At 35.5% G+C, this 21907-nt stretch overlaps 1 protein-coding gene across 1 annotated transcript in view; it reads left to right on the top strand.

Moving 5' to 3' along the window:
• The window catches only part of LOC127711967 (carbonic anhydrase 12-like), a 74835-nt gene that overhangs the window by 45055 nt on the left and 7873 nt on the right, over window positions 1–21907 (top strand). The window contains exons 9-13 of the mRNA XM_052218123.1: window positions 1081–1214; window positions 5855–5898; window positions 18675–18748; window positions 19066–19095; window positions 21646–21816. Coding sequence (XP_052074083.1) covers window positions 1081–1214; window positions 5855–5898; window positions 18675–18748; window positions 19066–19095; window positions 21646–21816 — 453 coding nt within the window. The remainder of the gene's footprint in view (window positions 1–1080; window positions 1215–5854; window positions 5899–18674; window positions 18749–19065; window positions 19096–21645; window positions 21817–21907) is intronic.

The following is a 21907-nucleotide window of genomic DNA, read 5'->3' as shown; positions in this document are numbered from 1 at the left end:
AAAATCAACGGATTACTTATATATTTTAAAAAGTGGCTTACATTAAATGCTTCTGTTTTTGCATTGGAAATATTGGGAAGGAGGGGGACACGCTGTTAGATGTAAATACTTAGAAATAAGTATGGGTTGTGCAGAGCATCTATTTGTTTATGATCATAACTGAAACAATAGAACATACACGTACATACAACGAAAACAAACGTACGTATGATATTTTGTACACTTATTGACTGGTTATGAGAGTTTTAGTTTGTAGGTTTCTGTGAAAACCACTATTGCTCAAGGCGAAACCGTGGGCAACAGATATGCCAACTGTTGGTATCGAAGGAACAATATTAACCAGACATTAAGTGTTATTATATATAATATGATATATAATATTATTATATTATACCGAACAAGATAACATTCAAAGAAACCCTAAAACACCACAAAAAAAAAACTAGAACTGTCCATATAGCAAGACTAATACCAATCATACATGTATTTTAGTTGCTCCTGTGAAATCTAATATTGAAACAATGGCATTTTTGGATTTCAGCAAAGGGATCAAATGTCAAGGTCAGAGTTACCTGATTTTGTTGTTCGACACATCCCGATATCATGATGCTTCGATCTGCATACAGAGTTTTGTCAACCTAAGTATTACGGTACAAAAAAAGTTATACACCGTACACACAAATCAGACAATGTTTTATTATCACAGGGGTCAAAGTTAAAGTAAGAATGACATGACTGGTATTTGACACCTCAAAATCCAGGATGCAACTGCATACCAAGTTTGGTTAGTATTAGTTTAAGGGTACAAAGTGTAATACCAACTTCATCAAACCAACCAATTATTATATCCTCCAGTACACTGTCCATTCCATCTATTATACAGCCTTGATTACTTCAAAGCATACGGACTTCTGTACCGAATTTGTTGAATTTGGCTAAGATCCCCAAAGCAATCAATAACAGCAACAACAAGTGTCTATCGTTATTTTTATTGAACTGTAGATCATGCAGTAAAAAACAAAACTGTCTCACTCTGCGATTTCATACAGTCAATTAATGTGGATTTACTTGCATTATCAGAAACTAGGCTAGGTACTACAATTGAAAAAAGCATGACTTCTGAGCTCATTCCTGACGGATACGATATACATCAGGTATCACGAAAAGAGCAAAGAGGTGGCGGTCTAGGTATTGTCTACAAGAAAAATTTGGATGTAAAACTTGTTAAAAACGATTGTCATTCTACCCATTTCGAACTAATGAAGTGTAAAATTGCTATAAAAAATCAACACTTTCGATTATGTGTGATATATCGTCCACCTGCATCGATAGCGACGAACAAATTCTGAAATTCAATCTTCTTTGAGGAATGGTCACGGTTTCTTGATCGAACTGTAGTTGTTTCAGAACTCACTATAACAGGAGATCTAAACTTTCATCTAGACAATCCGAAGGATAACAATGCAAATAAATTTCTAGAAACGCTGGAGAAACTTGGACTCTCGCGACATGTCGCCTGTGAAACACATGTACATGGTCATACCCTGGATGTAGTCATAACGAGAGAAAACAGTTCTATTTTTAGTGATACCCTTTTAATTCAGGACCCACATCTCTGTGATATCAAAGGCAAAACCTTTGACGTTCATCTGGCAATTTCTACAAGACTTAAGATCTCTAAACCTCCAAAACAGTGACATTTCGGAAATATCGTGATAAAGTTGTCAAAGATCTCATCACTGACTTGAATTATTCTGCCGTCCTTTGTAATCCGGAGGGATCATCAGATGAACTTATTAAAGTATATAACTCTGAAGTTCAAACTATCATTGATAAAAATGCTCCATTGCAAACAAAAGACTCGATAATTACTGTTGTGCGGTACTTGTTATGCTCGATCTATCCGCTGCCATCGATACTATTGACCATCCCATCCTGATCAGTCGGTTAGAATACTCTTCCGGCATAACTGGCTCAGCACTATCGTGGATGAGATCCTATCTTGATAGTCGAACTAAACGTGTTGCAATTGGCTCCGTATTGTCAGATGTATTAACAATAAACATGGCGTTCCGCAAGGTTCGGTCTTGGGACCCCGCTTGTATTGTATTTTTGCAAAACCAAAGTGAAATAAGTCGGCGACACAACTTTAGCTATCATTAGTATGCTGATGACACTCAAGTCTACCTAGTTTTGAAACCACTCGATACCTATACAACATATCTACACGTCTAGTGACTTGTTTAGCTGAATTAGTAAATGGATGTGTTGAAACATGCTGAAACTGAACCAAGAAAAAACGGAACTGACATTATTTACACCAAAAACTCGTGTGTGAATGAATGTTCGAATTGTCATTTGTCATTTGATGGAACAATCGTTAATAATGCATCGGTGGTCAAAAACCTTGGTGTTTATTTTGATAGGACATTGAACATGGAAAAGCAAGTCAATGCCGTCACGAAGTCGTGCTACTTCCAAATTCGAAACATTGGTCGAATTCGACAATATATCACCGAGGCTGCCTGTAAAACGTTTATATGTTCGCTTGTCACATCATGTCTAGACTTCGGAAAAGCTCTGCTATATAAAGTGAATGCCAGTTTAGTAAATAAGTTACAGCGAGTACAGAATACGGCAGCTAGACTCGTTACACGTACCAAGAAACACCATCATATTACACCAGTGCTTGTGTCACTTCATTGGATCCCGGTGCAGTACGAATACAATATAAACTGCTATTATATACTTTCAAAATTCTACATGGCCTAGTTCCTGTATATCTTAATGAACCTCTTAGCGCTTATCAACCATCAAGATCTCTTTGATCGGAAAATGCGATGCGACTAATACAACCACGTCTACGCACCAAAATTATGGAGAAAGACGTTTCGACAAAGCTACTGCGAGGATCTGGACCAATTTTCCTAGCCATCTAAGACATGAACACTCCATCGAACCTTTTAAGAAAAATTTGAAAACACATTATTTTAGACTTCCCTTCAGTGATTGTATTTAATTTCTTAAACTGACAGTAACTCTTATCTTTGTTTTTTCCGTTTTAGTATATGTCTTCTAATTGTTGTTCTGTTTCTTTCTTTTTTATTGTATTGATGGTTTTAATGTTAAACACCTATTTTTACTGCTTTGATTGTTTTTATTATAAGCGTTTATAGTAATTTTAATTAGATAATGCGCTATATAAATATTGTAAATAATAATAATAACAACAGTTACGAGTCGGACACGAATTGGGCATGGACTTATTTTAATAGAGGTCGAATCAAATGTCAAAGTCAAGGTCAGGGTGACCTGACTTTGGTATATGACACTCCCCCAGTCCATTATGCATTTACATTACTAAGTTTGATTAACCTAAGTACAAACGTTATGCGGCAGACACGAAGTGAGACAGACAAAAAGACGGACGGACGGATTGACAAACAGACAGACAGACGGACACGGTGATACTTATATATACCTCCAAAATTTGTTTGCGGGAGATCATATAAGAGTATTCATATATACATTTTTGTACATGCACATGAAATATGAGAAGGAATTTTTTGTCCTTGTGTTATTGTTATTGTAAATATTTTATCTACAGTAAACAATTGTTGGGAACTTTGTGATAAAATTTCCATTTGTGTGATTGTCGGTAGCTAAAACATTAACGTACAACAAAGTTTCCACAGTTGAAGGAGAATTTTGCTAACCCATGCCGTACATTTTTTATGTTTTGGTTCTATAAAAATTATGTTTTTCCATTTAGAACTTTCTTCCTTTTTCTAATTTGCTCTTTGACTTTGAAAATGACATGTATACTTAGTCAGGAATCTGATTTTTAGTAGTTGTCGTTTGTTGATGTGGTTCATAAGTGTTTCTCGTTTCTCGTTTTTTTATATAGATTAGACCGTTGGTTTTCCCGTTTGAATGGTTTTACACTAGTAATTTTTGGGGCCCTATTTAACTTCAGAGAGATCATTTTCGTATTGATTACTTGTATTTTGTTTCACGTCCGGTAGCAAATACTGTATGCATGGTCTGGACCATAAAAAAATAACAGTGGTAGATTTACAAAATGTATTAACCGGAACCAATGGCGGAAATTTTAAATTTCCAATGAAAAAAGAAGATTTGTTGGTAAGGAGATGAATCTTTGCCTTAAGCTTGCAACATTCCACCTCTATGAGTTGATGAAACTCAAAGGACCTTTAACGCCCAGACAGCATAGCACTTTTTGTACACGAGATATGCCAGATTTCGAGTATTAATACATCCCACATAGTCTTATCGGATTTCCCTTTTTAGCATTGATACAAGTGCCTGCAGGAAGAGGTCCAGGTGAACATATTTGTATACCCCAGTCCAGCGCGGGACGTTTGCGCTTTTTCATAGGACATTTGCGCTTTTTTTAATGGACATTTGCGTTTCAATTTATAGGACATTTGCGCTTTTACAGTATTTGGTTCTTATGACTTCCCTCCTATTTTATCCGGTCTTAGGACCGGTAGATTTGACCTGGCATAGTTTGGACGTGTTTAAAAGTCATTTCATAGCACATTAATATAGTTATATATAGCTAAAAGTAAGCATTCTAAAGACACAAAGACTTGTATAGTCATCACAGGTCAGTTTTCACTTGATATCTGAAGATCAGGGAATGAACAAATTTAGCTCTTGTAATCTGTCCTAACTGGTATTTCACCAACATTGCAAGTATATATTCTAGTTTCTCTTTCTCAATTCTTGACTGAGGTCCCTGTTCAGCAAATGTCAATAATGTTTGGAGCGCAAATGTCCTATCGTGTTACAGGTAAAAAAGCGCAAACGTCCTGTCCCCCTCCTCCCCCTTCCGCCTCGGGTCGGGGGTGGAAAGGGGGGGGGCAATTTCTATATACAAGGTGATAGGACGTGCGGCTGGAATAGGTCACCTTTTCAAGTTTGAAAATATGTGAATAGGTCGGGAAAACTATCAGAAATATTTGATAAGGTCAATAAAGTTCCAAAAACTACTTCGTCTGTCATCTTTCTTGGTGTTTCCGGCTGTGTTTTTATCAACCAATTTTCTCTCTTTTGACACTTCTTACATTACACACCTTACACACCACGAAACCCAAACAATATGGGATAAGGTAACATTTTTACCTTCGCAATAATATGAAAAGGTATACATTTTTAAAATTAAATTATATGAAAAGGGTGGGGTAACAGAACCCCAGCGGCACCCCTATGAATTAAGTATTGAAGTGGCCCTCCGAGCCCCCCGCCGCCTAGTCAACCTTAAGAGATGCGTGTAAACACTGATCAGTCGCTTCATTCTGCGTAATTAACTTATGTATGATATATATCGACATTTTATCGTAACGGGAATTAATTTTCCCAGAGTTCACGGAATATGTGGATTAATATAAGAAATGCTTTTCAAGCTCGTATATATATAGGGCCTATCTATTCTACGAGAAGAAAATAATATAAATAAATGGTAGCAATAAATTTTACTCGTTATGTTCATGTTTTTAATACGATCAAAACAATATCTCACCTCAAGAAAGAATGTATCAACAAGGTATCGGACAGTAGTTTCCGTCTTATTCCAACTGAATATTCCAGCTATTAAAAAGTCTGGCGTCATAATTCCGTGCAGCACGGGCCGGCCGGGACATCATCAGAACGACGTTTTCATGTATTATTTTCTTAACATTCATTAAAGGATAAAAATAACTGCCTATGACTGCTTCATTCCAACTACATCGGCTTTATAGCTTGATGTCGCCAGTGCCCTAAGTGCCCGCTACTATTGTGACGTTAAAAATAGACACAATAAACAAGTTGGACTTAGTTGAGAGTGTAGAAATGTCCCTTTAGCAGCAAGACGGTTTTAAAACATTACTCCTGGTAAGTAATTTAATAATTTTGAATTACACTTTGATAATGACGACGACAGGCACATATATTTATATGATTATAACGTATATTACTGGCTAGCAAAGACGTTCTCATTACATTTGGACGTCATAAAAGAAAATGGCTGACACAACAATGCAAAGGTGATTGTTGTATGACGTCAATAGTTTAAGTGTCGCAGATTCCGAAAAAATGCCCGGAAAGGTCTGATAATAATTTTCTATAATATATTCCACAGTTCAGTGTTAACTTTATGATGAGATGAGAAATGTCCAAGCAACGCGAATAGTATGGCGTCGTTTTTGTCCTAGGAAAATAATGTAACACTAAGTAAATGCAGAAATGCAGTAAAGAGTTGAGTGCAAAAGTGAAAATAAAACTTTTGTGCACGGTGAAGCCGCGGAAATAATATAAATGCACAGAAACAGATGAAAATAAGGTCAATCGGCAAAAAAATTTCCTGCCACACCCCTCCCCCATAACCCCCCCCCCCCCCTTTTTTCGTCCTCCCCGGAATATTTAACAATCATTCCCTTAGTAGTGAAGTTTAGAAATGTAATTGGTGGCAATTCTGGAAAATTGTATGTTTCTGGTTCTGACTTTCGTGAAAAATAATATTTATGATCTTCATTGCAAAATATTACACCCATAAGGATCAAGCAATAACAAATAATATGCATACAAGAATACAACAAATACACAATTAAATTGATACACAAATGTAAGATAAAGTTTACCACAGTTACATAAGGGAACGACCACAAGACATGACCATGAACTTCAGGGGCGGATTCAGGCGGGAGCGTGGCGGGCGTGCCCCCCCCCCCCCCCCCACCCCCTAAAATTTGCAAAGCATGGGTTGTCAGACTCCTCAGCTTAATAAAGAATATTTCGATAATTTTACCTCAAAATTTTTTTAGCCTCGCTCCTCTCGGCGAAAATTTATGTTTGCGACCCTCCTAACCTAAAATCCTGGATCCACCCCTGTACTTGTCTGACATGGGTCTATCGCCCCCTCACATATAACACATACAAGTTCTAACAATAAAACATTGAACCCCGTTTGAACTAAATTCCTAAGGAAGGACATGTTATGACATTGTAGTTTTTTGTCTTACACATCGATGTCAACATGCATGTACACTAATGTTATGTTTTCCAAATGCAAAGCTGTTTGAAAAAACAATGAAGATTGCAGCTCTTACAAGGCCAGGATATTCCTGTCTAAAATCTTTCTGCCCCTACCCCCACTCTCTTCCGAAAATCCCCGTAAATATTGATAGTTATCCAACAAATTATGCGAATTTATCATGAAAAATGAATATTCATTTTAGGTACGATTGCAAAGATAGTAAAAAAATTGACAAATTAATTAACCATCTCCCATTGTTGGTTCTTTTAACGCACAAAGAGCGTGGAACGCTTTCTACACATAGAATCAAACTTAACTTCACCATTTCGACCGAACATGTCTGCGTATTTAGATATCCCACAAAGCCAAACGGACACCCCATTTGGCAAGGATTTTACTACCGATGTTATGTAGCCATTCTTCCAGAGGAAAACTGGCATGAGCTCATTTTTCCCCCGGGGAAGTTTTGGGTCATTGCCATATTCTTCCCCGCGGAAATTTGACAATACGTATACATATATCTACTTTTTCCCCATGGCCATATTTTCCCTCTGGCCTCACAGTATAGATTTCACTATATATATTTATAAATCAAAATTGCACGCCATATATGTATATATATTTTGCATGATTGATCTCTGAAATGCTAAAATAATCGACTTGGGATGCTTTGAACAAATTGAAGAAATGTTGGGTACAAATTATGTTTGCTTTGGCGACACGCATGATTGATTGTCACTTAAAAGGCCTGGGGTCAGGGAGTGGGTTTGGGACACCTATATTTTGTTACAGGGGTGCCGTTTGCATTCGAGAAAAAACCTCATAATGGCTCATTCATATATAATGAAATATAAAAAGAAGATGTGGTATGGTTGCCAATGAGACAACTCTCCACAATGACCAAATGACACAGAAATTAACAACTATAGGTCACCGTACGTCATGAGTCTGTCAAAAATCGAATCTATTCGTATGGCTGGCATGAAAACGTGTTCCTATTCATATTTACTATGGATGATAAAATGCAACTGTAAAAATTGGAGATTCACACTTTCACACTAATATTCACAAAGATATTTTGACCCATTAATATCTTGTTGAAAATATTGATACAACTGCAACTTATTGACATATGCTAACATGTCCACAAGTCTCTCTACATGTCCACCAGTCTGCTTACGTATCAACCAGCCATTCCACAAGTTTACCAGTATGTCTATGTGTCCACTTCTCTGTCTACATGTTCACCAGTCTGTCTACATGTTCAGTAGTCTCTCTGCATGCTCAACAATCTTTCTACGTGTTCACCAGTCATTCCACATTTCACCAGACTGTCTTTGTGTCCATTGGTCTGTTTATATGTCCACCAGTCTGTCTGCATGTTCATCAGTCTGTCTATGTGTTAACTAGTCTGTCTACATATTCACCAGTCTGTCCACATGTTCAATAGTCTCTCAAAATGTTCACCAGTTTGTCTGCGTGTCCACCAGTCATTCCGAATATGGGCGTTTTACTTATTAAAGACAACGGCAACACTTTTTGTCTGCTTTGTGGTAAAGACTGTCTGAAAATATCAGATCAAAGGGCTCAAAAACAGCAAAAACACTCTGTGCACATTTGAAAGTATATTCATATTTTCAATATTTCATACAATTTATCAATCTTTTTTGCTCCTTTTTCAATATTTTGTCATAGAGCTACATCTGAACATTGCAAAAAGTATTCAAATATTTAGATAACTTCAAATAGATTTGTCCATGAAAAAATGTCCATTTCGCAACGACAACAAACAATTGGCAAAATTGTAATCATTCTTTTATTCAAATTGTAGTCTTTTCTTTTACTTGCCACTAATACAACTTCATTTAGTAACATGGCGGTCATCTGTCGATGCTGGTGATATAGTTCGTCTGCATTGAATCAATTGGCAAGTCCTATTGATAGCGTACTTTTTCGTTTGTCCACTTTGCAACGTCTTTTTTTAAGAAATGTTGACCTCAAATCATAAAAAAAACGTAGAGGTTATGAAATAAAATGTATTATCTAAGACAATATGAATAATCATAAAAACATGTATCTGAGAAACCGTGTGTAGCAACAATGGCTGCTAAAACATGTAAATACATCCACTGCGCAACGGTTAATCTCGCAACATTTCATTCCGAAGTGGACACATAGCGTTTCATAGGAGACATATATCGTTACGCAGTGGACTTTTTTGAATATTTTAAAATATTGTTTTATTTTCTAGTAGCTAAAATTGCAAATCAGATAGTTGAACCGTATAAAATCATTTATTTTTGTCAGATTCTTGAAGAAAAAATACCTTTTAAATTCTAATTTTTAGCATGGTAGAGCCTTACAGAAATCGTTGCGAAGGGGACATGTCACATCTTGGTATACCATGTTCACTTTTACAGACTTGTAGTCAAACTTACCGTTCAGTTTAAGGTTGCATATTTATTATTGAGTTTATACTGATTAAAGTATTGACATGAACAATAAAATCACTTATTTCTCAAATTTTTTTTTTCATTTTCCATTGTCAAAAATGGACATTTTTTTTAAAAAGGCCCATATGTTCACCGGTATGTTTATGTGTCGACTAGTCTGTCTACATGTCAACCAGTCTGTTTACATGTTCACTAGTCTATCTTTGTGTCCACTAGTCTGTCTTCATGTTCACTAATCTGCCTACATGTTTACTAGTCTCTCCAACTGTTCACTAATCTGTTTTCATGTTCACTGGTCTGTCTACATGTCCAATAGTCTGTCTATGTGTCGACAAGTCTGTCTTTATTTTTACCAGTCATTCTATGTGTCCCCTTGCCTGTCTTCATGTTCACGATTCTGTGTATGTGTCAACTAGTCTGTCTACATTTTCACTAGTATGTCCACATGTTCACTAGTCTTCCTTCGTGTTCATTGGTCTGTCTACGTGTTCATCAGTTTGTCTATAAATCCACTATTCTGTCTACATGTTCATCAGTCTGTCTATAAGTCCACTTGTCTGTCTATATTTTCACTATTCTCTCTATGTTGCCAGTCTGTCTTTGTGTCTACTATTCTGTCTACATGTCCACCAGTATTTCAACATGCTCACTAGTCTGTCATTATGTCCACCAGTCTGTTCACCTGTCCATCAGTCTGTCTACGTGTCGACCAGTCATTCCACATGTCCACCAGTCTGTCCTTTTGTCAACTAGTCTTTCTTCATATTCACTAGTATGTCCACATGAACACTAGTCTCCCTTCGTGTTCAGCGGTCTGTCTACGAGTCCATCAGTCATTCCAAAGGTCCACCAGTCTGTCCATGGGTCCACTAGTTTGTCTACATCTTCATCAGTCTGTCTATGTGTCAATTTGTCTGTCTACATGTTCACTGATCTCTGCATGTTCTCCAGTGTGACTAAGTGTCTACTATTCTGTTTACATGTCCACAAGTCTTTCAACATGCTTACTAGTCTGTCATTATGTCCACCAGACTGTTTACGTGTCCATCAGTCTGTCTACGTTTCTACCAGTCAGCCAACACGGTCAGCGGCTGTCCATCTGTCTCCTACTCTGTCAACATGCACACAATTCTGTCCATATGTCCACAAGTCTGTCTTTGTGTCAACCAGTCTGTTTACATGTACATGTCCACCAGTCTGTGTATGCACCAACTAGTCTGTCCGTATTTCCACCATTCTAGAGTGGGTCTACATATTCCCCAGTTTGTCTACGTAGATGTTTATTAGCCTCTAAACATGTTCACCAGTATGTCTATGTGTCCACCAGTCATTCTGTCAACGTATATTTTTTCCGCGTAACAGAAGTTCCCCTGCAAACGTTGTTATAACCACTGCCATAATATATGTACCTCTTGGAACAAATCTACTATACCATTTATTCCGTAAGGAACAAATTATGTAATATTTGTTCCAGTGGCAATAATATTGCAGAATATTTCTTCCATTTGGTTCTGATATTATGAAGGAACTTCTATTGCATGACAATTCCACATGTTCAGCGGTATATATATGTGTCCACTAGTTTGTCTACATGTCCACCAGTCTGTTTACATGTTCACTAGTCTGTCCACATGTTCACTAGTCTCTCTTCATGTTCACCAGTCTGTCCATATGTCCACTAGTCTGTCTACATGTTCACCAGTCTGTTTACATGTTCACTAGTCTGTCCACATGTTCACTAGTCTCTCTTCATGTTCACCAGTCTGTCCATGTGTCCACTAGTCTGTCTACATGTTCACCAGTCTGTTTTTGTGTCCACAAGTTTGTCTACATGTTCACTAGTCTCCCTTTATGTTCACCAGTCTGTCCATGTGTCCACTAGTCCCTCTGCATGTTCACCAGTCTGTCACCATGTTCAGCGTCTGTCCATCTATCTCCTACTCTGTTGACATGCATATTAGTCTGTCTATATGCCCACTAGTCTGTCTTTGTGTCAACCAATCTGTTGATATGTTCACCGGTCAACAAGTCTGTCCATGTGTCAACAAGTCTGTCCGTTGTCCATCTGCCTGTCTATATCCAACTTGTTTGTATTGATGTTCACCGTCCAATTGAATGTCGACATTTCCGCCAGTCTGTCCACAAATCCACCTGTATTTATTCAGTGTTCACAAGTATGTCTTCATATCTTCCAGTCTGTCATTCACTTTGTCGGTTAGTTTTTGTTTCTGTCTGATGCGCTGTATTGAGTATCTCTAACTACTAGTATTTGATTTACCGGTCTGTAATTTGTTGTGTTGTTTTGTCTACTCGTCCAAATCTTCAATATGCTGACATTTCACATACACATTTTTTTTTATTTGAAAACATACTAGGTGTATACCCCATACCAACCCCTAACCTCCCCACCCCAGGGAAAAGGCTCCTTCTTTTACTTTCATTTAATTAACTTCATTTTTCACTTTGAAATGCAGTAAAAGCTTTTCTTTATGTATTGTTTTTAAACTAGTAGAATCTTCAGTTAATGCAAGATTCAGAACTAATTTAGTCTCATTCTTTTTATCGTCTTGATGTAATCAGTTTATCTGACATCTATTTAGTATTCGAGTAAACTGGTATTTCAATGATGCAAGTAAATCTTCAAAATTTAATAGTCTTTTCTGTATCCGGTTGACAAAATGTCGTTTCACAACCATAATAAATAATCATGTTTTTGCAGTTAATGTCTGCCTCTGCTGGTTGTCCTTTTTATGAAATGTAACATTGTCTCATAGATATAAATCTCGTTATTAGTTATTTCATTATGAATTATGAATGAAAAATCAGTCTTGGAGAACATGATTTTGTATCAGTTATAATTGGCTTTAAACTAGCTTTCAGTAACTGCGAGTGCTTTGTGTCTATTGTTTTTATAAAAGTGGTTATTGTGCCTCGTACCAACCTTTTGAGTTAAGCCAATTGTAACTGATATTTACAAGTCAGCGACTGTCCCATGTTAAGTTGAGGAGGATTGAGCGCTCACGAATATGTTTAACCCCGCCACATTCTTTATGTGCCTGTCCCAAGTCAGGAGCCTGTAGTACAGTGGTTGTCGTTGGTTCATGTCTGTCATGTTTGTTTTTCGTAAATTGTTATTTTATAAATTAGGACGTTAGTTTTCTCGTTTGAATTGGTTCACATTTTTATTGTCGGGGCCTTTTATAGCCGACTATACGGTATGGGATTTTGTCATTGTTGAAGGCCGTACGATGGCCTATAAGTGCTTACTACCACGTCAGTTTAATTTCGGTGAATAGTATCTCATTTGGCAATCATATCCTATATCCTCTTTTTTATATTCATGACAAGAAAATCTTCCTTCATGTATTTCTTGGCCGTAGAGTTAACGTACAAGTCTAAAAATGCCCTTATATTTATACAAAACAAACATATTTTGTGTGGTGTTCAATTTCAAGAACACATTGCAACCGTTATGATCCAAACTTTGAATTATTTCCTAAAAAAAATTAACATATTTGTCCTGATTATCGTTGTGTAATGTCATTATATCTGATTGTTCAAATGATAAAGTTGGGCGATTGAAAGAAGTAATTGGAGAATCGAGCTTTTAATAACACGAAGAACTAGGGAACAAATTAATTTTAAACGACATAAACTGAACAGTACCAATATATTTATAGTAATGATGATATTTTGTTTTAAAACGAAACGTATAGCTATCTACACCACAGATTCAACAAATTTAATTGGTTTCCACCAGAATTCTCTAAGAAGATACATTTTGGTGCGTTAGACTTCATACCAAATGTGTCAGATCTATAGTTAAGCCATTTCATGGACTCTCCTCCCGATTGACAGTACATAATTATGTTAGTTTCTAATGCAGACGCTGGTCAACAATGGAATTTCCGCCTCTGTGGCCCAAATTCCCGACTGCATCATATTACTTTTGTCCAAATATTTACTTCCAAAGAAATTCTACTTTTTTTTTATTGTACACATCCAGTCAACAATGAAGCAACTCACTTTCTAATGGCCAACCTGACTACCAGTCAGAGCATAAGCGATTGATCGATAAAAACAGTTGCCGTCACCTTTCATGACAACAACACGTTTCGGACATCCAAGTGTCGCCTTTTCCAAATTAACCGGATGGCAGAACTTTGTAGATCTTTGTAAATAGAGAGAGAGCATGGCAACGTATTCAAAACATTTTTCTGCCATTCAACATCAATCGGAATAAATCGTCTACTTGCTACATCACTATACGCGTCGGATAATCGTCGGTTTATTCGCTGGTAAGTCATCCGTTTGACAATTCTGGTAAACCTGACTTTCGGGCAAGTTTCAACTTGATTGTGCTTCTCTTGATATAAATTTCTTCAATTTTTTTTATATTGTATTTTGTTGCGATTTTGTTCCCATTCAATGAAGCTTATGTTGCTACACTCTTAGGTGTGATTGCTGAAACATTATATGGACCTTTCAATGTTTTTTCTAGTTTCGAACCTTTTCTTGAAGCTTTTCGAGAGTTGAATAAAAGTACTTGATCTTCTTCATTTACTGATTTTTCATGCGTTTTTCCCTTGCGCTTTGCGTATTGTAGTTTTTGGAATTCTTGATTTTCCTTTACATTGTCTGAAACGGTTTTGTTGATAAGTGTTAGGTCATTTAAACTTTAGAAATATTTCTTGCTTTGCATATTTTTTCTACATATGTGTCTGTACCTGTTACTTTCAACGATTGAATGTGGTGTATTACTAAATCTGTCGAATTATTTGAACTTTCTCCATGCTCCATATTCTCTTTTCATCAACATTGACGGTATTGACGTCATCCTCAGGAACTACAATACTATCACTCTCGAGGATGGAATACTTCTCATAAACCGGATGATATATTTTGATTGTTTTCCGTTATTTGTATTTTGTGAAGATTTTTAACCGGGTTCTCCGAAGGAAATATACGGTTATTAAATTAGTGAAGTACGTTGGGCGGAATGTTGGCGAGCGGCTCCCAACAGTTTCAGTGCAATAACTTCTGAACCGTTCAACCAATGCTTAGAATTTTGATATACTGATACTAATGACAGAATGAGGTTAAATTCGGTAAAGACGATTTTCACCTTAATCTTTCAGGAGTTATGGACCTTGATCTATTCGAAAATGGCACTTTATGTCGTTTCCGTTCAATGACTTATGAACACTTCTACCTATGGGTTTCAAATTATGATAGTTATTACTTATGACAAGTGCAAGACCTTCATGGATAGTCAAGGTCGTTAAAACCCCCCTCGTCATCATGACAAATGGAGGTCAAGTCCTGGTATCTATGATGAGGTTATTTGATATTGACTATTTTCACTTTTACCGTTCAGGAGTTATGGTCCTTGAACTATTGAAAAATGACACATTATGTCGTTTCCCTGCAATTACTTAACATGAACCACTCAGTGTTTAAAATTCTAAAATGTTGTTACTGATGAAAAAATTGAGGTCACGTTCGATATTGATGATTTTTAACTTTTGCCGTCCGAGAGTTATGACCCTTGATAGATTAGAATTTTGCACTTCATGTCGTTTCTTTGCAATTACTTATGAACCAGTCCGCATATGCTCTTAAAATTTTAATATGTTGACAGATGAATTAGGTAGAATAGAAGGCATTGTGTTCCCACATAAGAATACACACAAGGAGACATGGTAATTCCCTGGTGGAAAAACAAAAAATCAGATTGACCACATCATGATAAGTCATAGATGGAGAAGTTCACTACAAGACGGTAGAGCTATGAGAGGAGCCGATGTCAGTTCAGACCACCACCTTGTCATTGCCAAAGTAAACATTAAACATGCAAACGGGACAATATATAATGAATGGGAAGCAGGTAGAGATATCATCAAGGAAGTGTGTGAAGATGTTCTTGGAAGAAAAACAAACAAAAATAAAGATTGGATGTCACATGGAACATGAGATAACATAAAAGAGAGAAGGAAAATGAAGGAAAAAAGTTGATAATGCAAGAACAAAGGCTCACAAAAAAGAGGCACAAAACAAACACCAGAACCTCAACAAAGAAGTAAAACAATACTGTTGGAAAGACAAGAGAGAATATGTAAATGACCTTGCAACTGAAGCAGAATTTGGTGCATAAAAGGGCGACATCAAAACCTTGTATGATATCACCAATACTCTTAGTAGTTGTGTCGCATTTACATCACAGGCCAAATACAATTAAGCATGGACTTAATACCACCCAAACTAATCGGAAGGAAACGTTTATCTCTTCACATTGGTAGATTTTTCGTTTAGAAATGGCCCGAGGTAATATTCCCGTTGTCTCTTATAATTATTGCTTGACGGATTTTTATTGCTTAAGTTTAAGATATTTTAGTGTCAGATTGTAGGTGATTCTATGTGTTTTCACACCATACTTTTTGCTTTGATGTTCATTCAGTTTTGTTTTACCCTTATTATACAAAATGAAATGTTTTAGCATGTGAATGAAAAGGAAGTCATCGATTTATCAAAACTCTTAGTAGTTGTGTCGCATTAAGATCACAGGCCAAATACAATTAAGCATGGACTTTGTAAAAAAAAAAACCCACCCAAACTAATCGGATGGAAACGTTTATCTCTTCACATGGGTAGATTTTTCGTTTAGAAATGGCCCGAGGTAATACCCAATATATATACAATATATGTACATTGTCGGAAAATATAAAATTTATTTGTATGAGCTTTAGAAACAGGACGAAAAGCGAGGCTCACCGAGCTTTTCTCCTGTTTCGCAGCGAGTACAAATAAATTTTATATTTTCCGACAATGTACATATATTGTTTTTATCCTGAAATTTACACCCAACACTTAACTTTAGTTGTTCAATTTAAAATCTTAATCATTGTCTCTAATTTTTCAAAGAAATCGACATAGTTTAAAAGCGGACCGCGAAGAGGACCCCAAAATGAACTGGTACGCAAAAAGAAATATCCACATTACCGCTTGCTCAACATGGAAGAGGGATAACAGGGGACTTTATTTGTACAAGTACAAATAAAGCAAAAATTTATTTATGTACTTGTTATTTATACAATAGTTGGCTGATTGCAGGATAAAAAAAAATCTGTCAAAAAATAATCTATTAATTCCGATCGCTGGAACGTTATAAATGAAAGGGATATCATAAGAAAACAAGAGGTTCATAGAATTATTCATCATTGTTCCTGACAGTATATGTATATCAAAGTCACATTACTTATTGGTGCCAATATCTTGAAAGGGCTAATTACTTTAATAAAACAGAATAAATCATATGATATTAAATGTATTATAATACTATGATGGTTTGGTGACGATAAACGTATTAAAAAAGGTTACTATTCTTTTATGCATAAAATTTCTTACTGACGTTGCCGACGTTATATTACAAGGGGGGAAACATTAGCTTCTCGTGTTACTAGGGGGGAAAATATGTCTGATCCTGGTTCTCCCCCACCCTCTAGTTTACATGGGGGGGGGGGGGGGGGGGAGTTGCCAATTTTTCCGGGTGGAAAAAATGAATCGATCCAGTTATCCCACCGGAAAAATTGGCATGGGGGGGGGGGGGGGTGGCTACAGGACACCGATCGGAAGAAGACCATTTCACCCTTACTTTTTGAAAACAGTTCGTTTTAGATTATTACAACAGTGAAACCTAAAGTAAATCAACCAAAATGGTTTTCCAGGTAAACATTGAGTAACGTCCATGGTAATTTGATAGCAATTACAGTAGATAATGTACGGAAAATCTGTTTAAGTAGGAAATTTCCGTTCGATGAGATCGATTTTCAGATATTATGTCACTCTACTACGCCTATAAGAGGCAAAATCCTTGTTGTAATAAAACAATATAGTAAAATGTCAATGTTTGAACGGTGTGAAATCCGTATTTTTTAGGTGTTTCATCTTTGAATCAAAGATTTAACAAAAGGCATACGCATCCAATATATACGAATTTAACCTGTTATATCGAATTCTTCAATTCGTGATAACGATTTAAATTCGTTATTTCGAATTCAAATATATATTTTTGGAACGTCCTAAATGGGATTCCGTAATAAATTGATGGATTTCAGCACTATTTAAAAAAAAAATCTAATCAATTACTGACATTCCATTTATAATTTAAGATATAGGAAAATGTGAATAGTTGTCAATATGAAAACTGCGAAGACTTTTTATAGACATACAGTGAGTTGTTTGTAAATAAAGATGAAAAATAACAATATATCACGTGAAGCCTAGAAGAAAAAAGCCATGACATTTATTGTACTGACCTCATCATTCACGATATTGTACTTGTTTGTAAAAATATATTCTTGTTATTTCGTCGTATAATGCTGACCATTTGTTTTCCATATCAAGTGACGATTGGATAATCCATTAACGTTGTACTTTCTAAGTTCCCGTGTTTTTATAACTACAAACATATCCTGTTGGAAGAACTTCCAAGTAAGCGACAAGGGTTCGTTCGGATTTAACCAGAAGATACGTATGTAACTGCTTTAAAGCAGGATTACTTTGATTCTTATTTTCAAAAAAAAAAATTTATATTCTGAATCAAACATGTAAGTTCTTTTGAAGCTACCTGGAATGTGTGCCACTGTGTAAATTAAACCGAACATTAAAAGATGCGTCTTAAAATGTTTGATGCACGCCCAAACTCGTCATTGTCATCGGATCGTTCTGAACAGGAATGAAATATTTGTCACAAGACATTGTCATCGGAAGAAACTTCATTTGGTCATTACCTCAGGGAAAGTATTTATAAAGTGTGACAATTTAAGAATATTGTGTTCACTATTATCTGACAAGTTCTAAAAAAATACCGACTGCATTCCATATGAATGACCAATGGATTAGCCTTATCACTAGTAAGTCGAGAGCTATAAAGAGGTTTACTATGGCAAGGAATATGAATTTGTTTTTAAAATCCATTTATTTACTTTTTTGATATTTCAAAATATATGTAAAATTGCATAATTGGCTTTAAGAAAATACGCAGCTATTTGTTTTCCGAGGCTTAACAAGTGATTATATAATAAATTACGCGGTTAAACTACCATTGTACAAAACACTTGCTTTAAGTTTTCTCTTTTATACATATATATATATATATAAATATATATAATTTTCATTTAAAGGATACAAATGTTGCTGGGATACACATGTGTTGTATATACATTGCTGATAGCCATTCATTGTACTAGCGGGTTCGGTAAGTAAAAATTTGATGTAAAATGTATTCAGTATTAAATTAATTTTTAACCTTTTTTTATTGATTAACAGTTTCTGTGCCTTTTTTATAGATACACCTAAGACCAATATCATTGTTTGAAATAACTTTAAGGAACCTATAAGCCTGTGTGTGAGCCTGTGATTGTTTTGAGATTGATTTAAATCTATGTGTAAATAGTGAGATTCATGTTGTTAGATTCAAATTTTTGTTATATAGTCCCTATATTATTCAATTCATTTTTATTTGAAATAAGAAAAGTTAATATTTTAATAATTTGTACGAAAATTTCTTTGCAGTACACAAATGGGGATATCATCACGGATTCTGTAAGTGATAAAATTGTCTGTTTTTATTTGTTTCCTGATACTGTTTATTCGATTACTTATTCGTTTCCCATTATTGTTTTAATAATCTTTATTTTATCAGGCTCCTTGTTCAAGAATAATATGGCGGCCGTCAAAATCTCGATATGCACGAAAATATGCCTATACTTGCTCGGGAGTATGACAAATATACATGAATGTTCGCCATGTTAATATGTTAATGTAAGATATCCAGAAAAAAGTTTCGTTAATCTTTCGAATGAATTTCATTGATGCATAAGTTTCCCCGACGAAATGTCGATATGACATGTCTTGATATTTATCAAGGAAGTTATATATATGTTATTCATTTTATTATATTTTGTAGTTTTCTTTTCTTTGAAGTCTTCTTCAATATGTCTTTATCCATGGATTGACTGGGGTTCAGAAATATGGTCATCCCTTTGCATCTCCAACACGGCATCAAAATCCTGGCTATATCTGATCTTCTTCCGTTTGGCTGTGTGAGATGTATAAATACGCAGCCATGTCTTGTCGGAATTGAGATGCCTCGTACAGGGTGATTGCCACGCGTTAACGAACCATTTCAATAATTCTCTGAGGGTGCATAGTTGACATGAAGAAAGGCAAAATTTCTGCCCTTATCCAACCTGAAAGTAACATCATTTTCCCTTTGCATTCCAAAGTGGGCCTTACTAGTCATGTCTTCTATGACTGTCCATGACGTTAAAATACTAAATCCCTGGGATGTGTTTTAGTTGATTTTAGTCTCTGATGCATGATTTTTTATTATTAATTGTTTTTGGCTTTTAACTAACTGTCAGTAACTGCGAGTACTCTCAAATCGTACTTTCTTGTTTATTTGACCTGTTGATACTAATTGTATTGCTTTTTTGTTATTTAATGTTATTCGGGGTTATATCTGGTCTATATACCAGCTTTTATAAGTGTTTGGTATTACTATAAATTTTCACTTCGTACTATGAACATCAAAACTATTTATTTTGTAAAAATATTTTCTTTCACCATTTGACCTGTACACGTATACCTAACACCAAAATTATTTTCATTTACTTGTGTTTAAAGTAATTGCAAATGGCTGATATTTTTGTTCTAGCATATTGTTTTTCTTATATTGTTTAACATTTCACAGCTGTATAACATGTTACTTTAATTATTCTTCCCTTAGTTTATTTATTTTGTATTTACATTGTATCATAGATCAAATTTATTTGTTCAGTGTATGTTCACTGGTGTTAATATGTCTTTTGATTGAGTTAAGCAATTTCAATTGATATTTTATAGTTTGTCTTTCTATGTTGTGATGTTACACTATTAGTTCAGATAAGGGTGAAGGTTTGGTACCATTAAAACGTTTAAACCCGCTGCAATTGTTTGCACATGTCCTAAGTCAGGAATCTGATGTTCAGTAGTTGTCGTTTGTTGATGTGGTTCATAGGTGTTTCTCTTTTCTCGTTTTTTATATAGATTAGACCGTTGGTTTTCCCGTTTGAATGGTTTTACACTAGTAATTTTTGGGGCCCTTTATAGCTTACTGTTCGGTGTGAGCCAAGGCTCCGTGTTGAGTACCGTACTTTGACCATTAATGGTTTACTTTTATAAATTTTGACTTGGATGGAGAGTTGTCTCATTGGCACTCATACCACATCTTCTTATATCTATAAACAGTAAAGGTTAATAATTTACAAAGACAAATAAGAGAACACTATAACACGTAATTAAGATGATAAACAACGTCAGCACCTAGAATCTATACTTCAAGACCATCATAGATATCCTCAAACGTTTGAAGCATTTGTCATGGAACATCTGATGAAAAATATTGTCGTGTATATTGAAATCGCAACTATACGTTTATATAAAGGTTCGAGTACCTTAAAAATTAACAAAATGTTTATGAAGTAGATTGATTGATTTATGTATAGATCTACTACTTACCTTATAAATTCACATACAATGTATATTTGACTGTGCATACTCTCTAACATAGGCATACCCTCTTATATAATTGAATGTGCATACTTTCTAATATATTTTACTGTAAAATTGAGAATGGAAATGGGGAATGTGTCAACGAGACAACAACCCGACCAAAGAGCAGAAAACAGTCCAAGCCCACCAATGGGTCTTCAACACAGCAAGAAAATCCCGCAACCGGAGGCGGGCTTCCGTTTTTCCCTAAACAATAATGTAAACAGGTCAGCGAAACGGACGCCACACGAAACTCAAAAACATACAAATGAACCAAAATAGAAAACAAACAAACAAAACAAGCAAATACTAGAAGTTCCTGACTTGGAACAGTCGCAATATTGCGGAGGGGTTAACATGTTTTGTGAGATCTCAACCGTATCCCTATACCTCTAGTTAATGTGGAATAAAAAACACTGGGTATGTACCCTCTAATATATTTGACTGTGGATACTTTAGATTCGTGTAATATCGAATAATTTTTATGTGATATTGCATTTAATACGCGTCTAAATTTAAGTCTTAATATTCCTTTTAATATATTGTTTTATTCTTTTGTAGTGCCAAATAGATGGGAAGTCTTGTATCCAACCTGCAAAGGCAAACAACAGTCCCCCATAGACATTCGAACAAAAGATGTGGTTTATAACAAAAAATTGAAGCTATTCAATTTAACTGACCTTAATAGAATTGACGATGTAATGGTGAAATTCAAAAATAACGGACATTCAGGTAAATCTAAAAAAAGATTACAGTGTGTCAAACTCCGGAACAGTTTTTGTTGTTTACGAGCTACACATGTAGTTTGGCTTACCCCATTTTC

The sequence above is a fragment of the Mytilus californianus genome, unplaced genomic scaffold (genome assembly GCF_021869535.1).
Source record: "Mytilus californianus isolate M0D057914Y unplaced genomic scaffold, xbMytCali1.0.p SCAF_8, whole genome shotgun sequence".
Taxonomy (NCBI): domain Eukaryota; kingdom Metazoa; phylum Mollusca; class Bivalvia; order Mytilida; family Mytilidae; genus Mytilus; species Mytilus californianus.
This window is presented reverse-complemented; position numbering and strand designations above follow the sequence as displayed.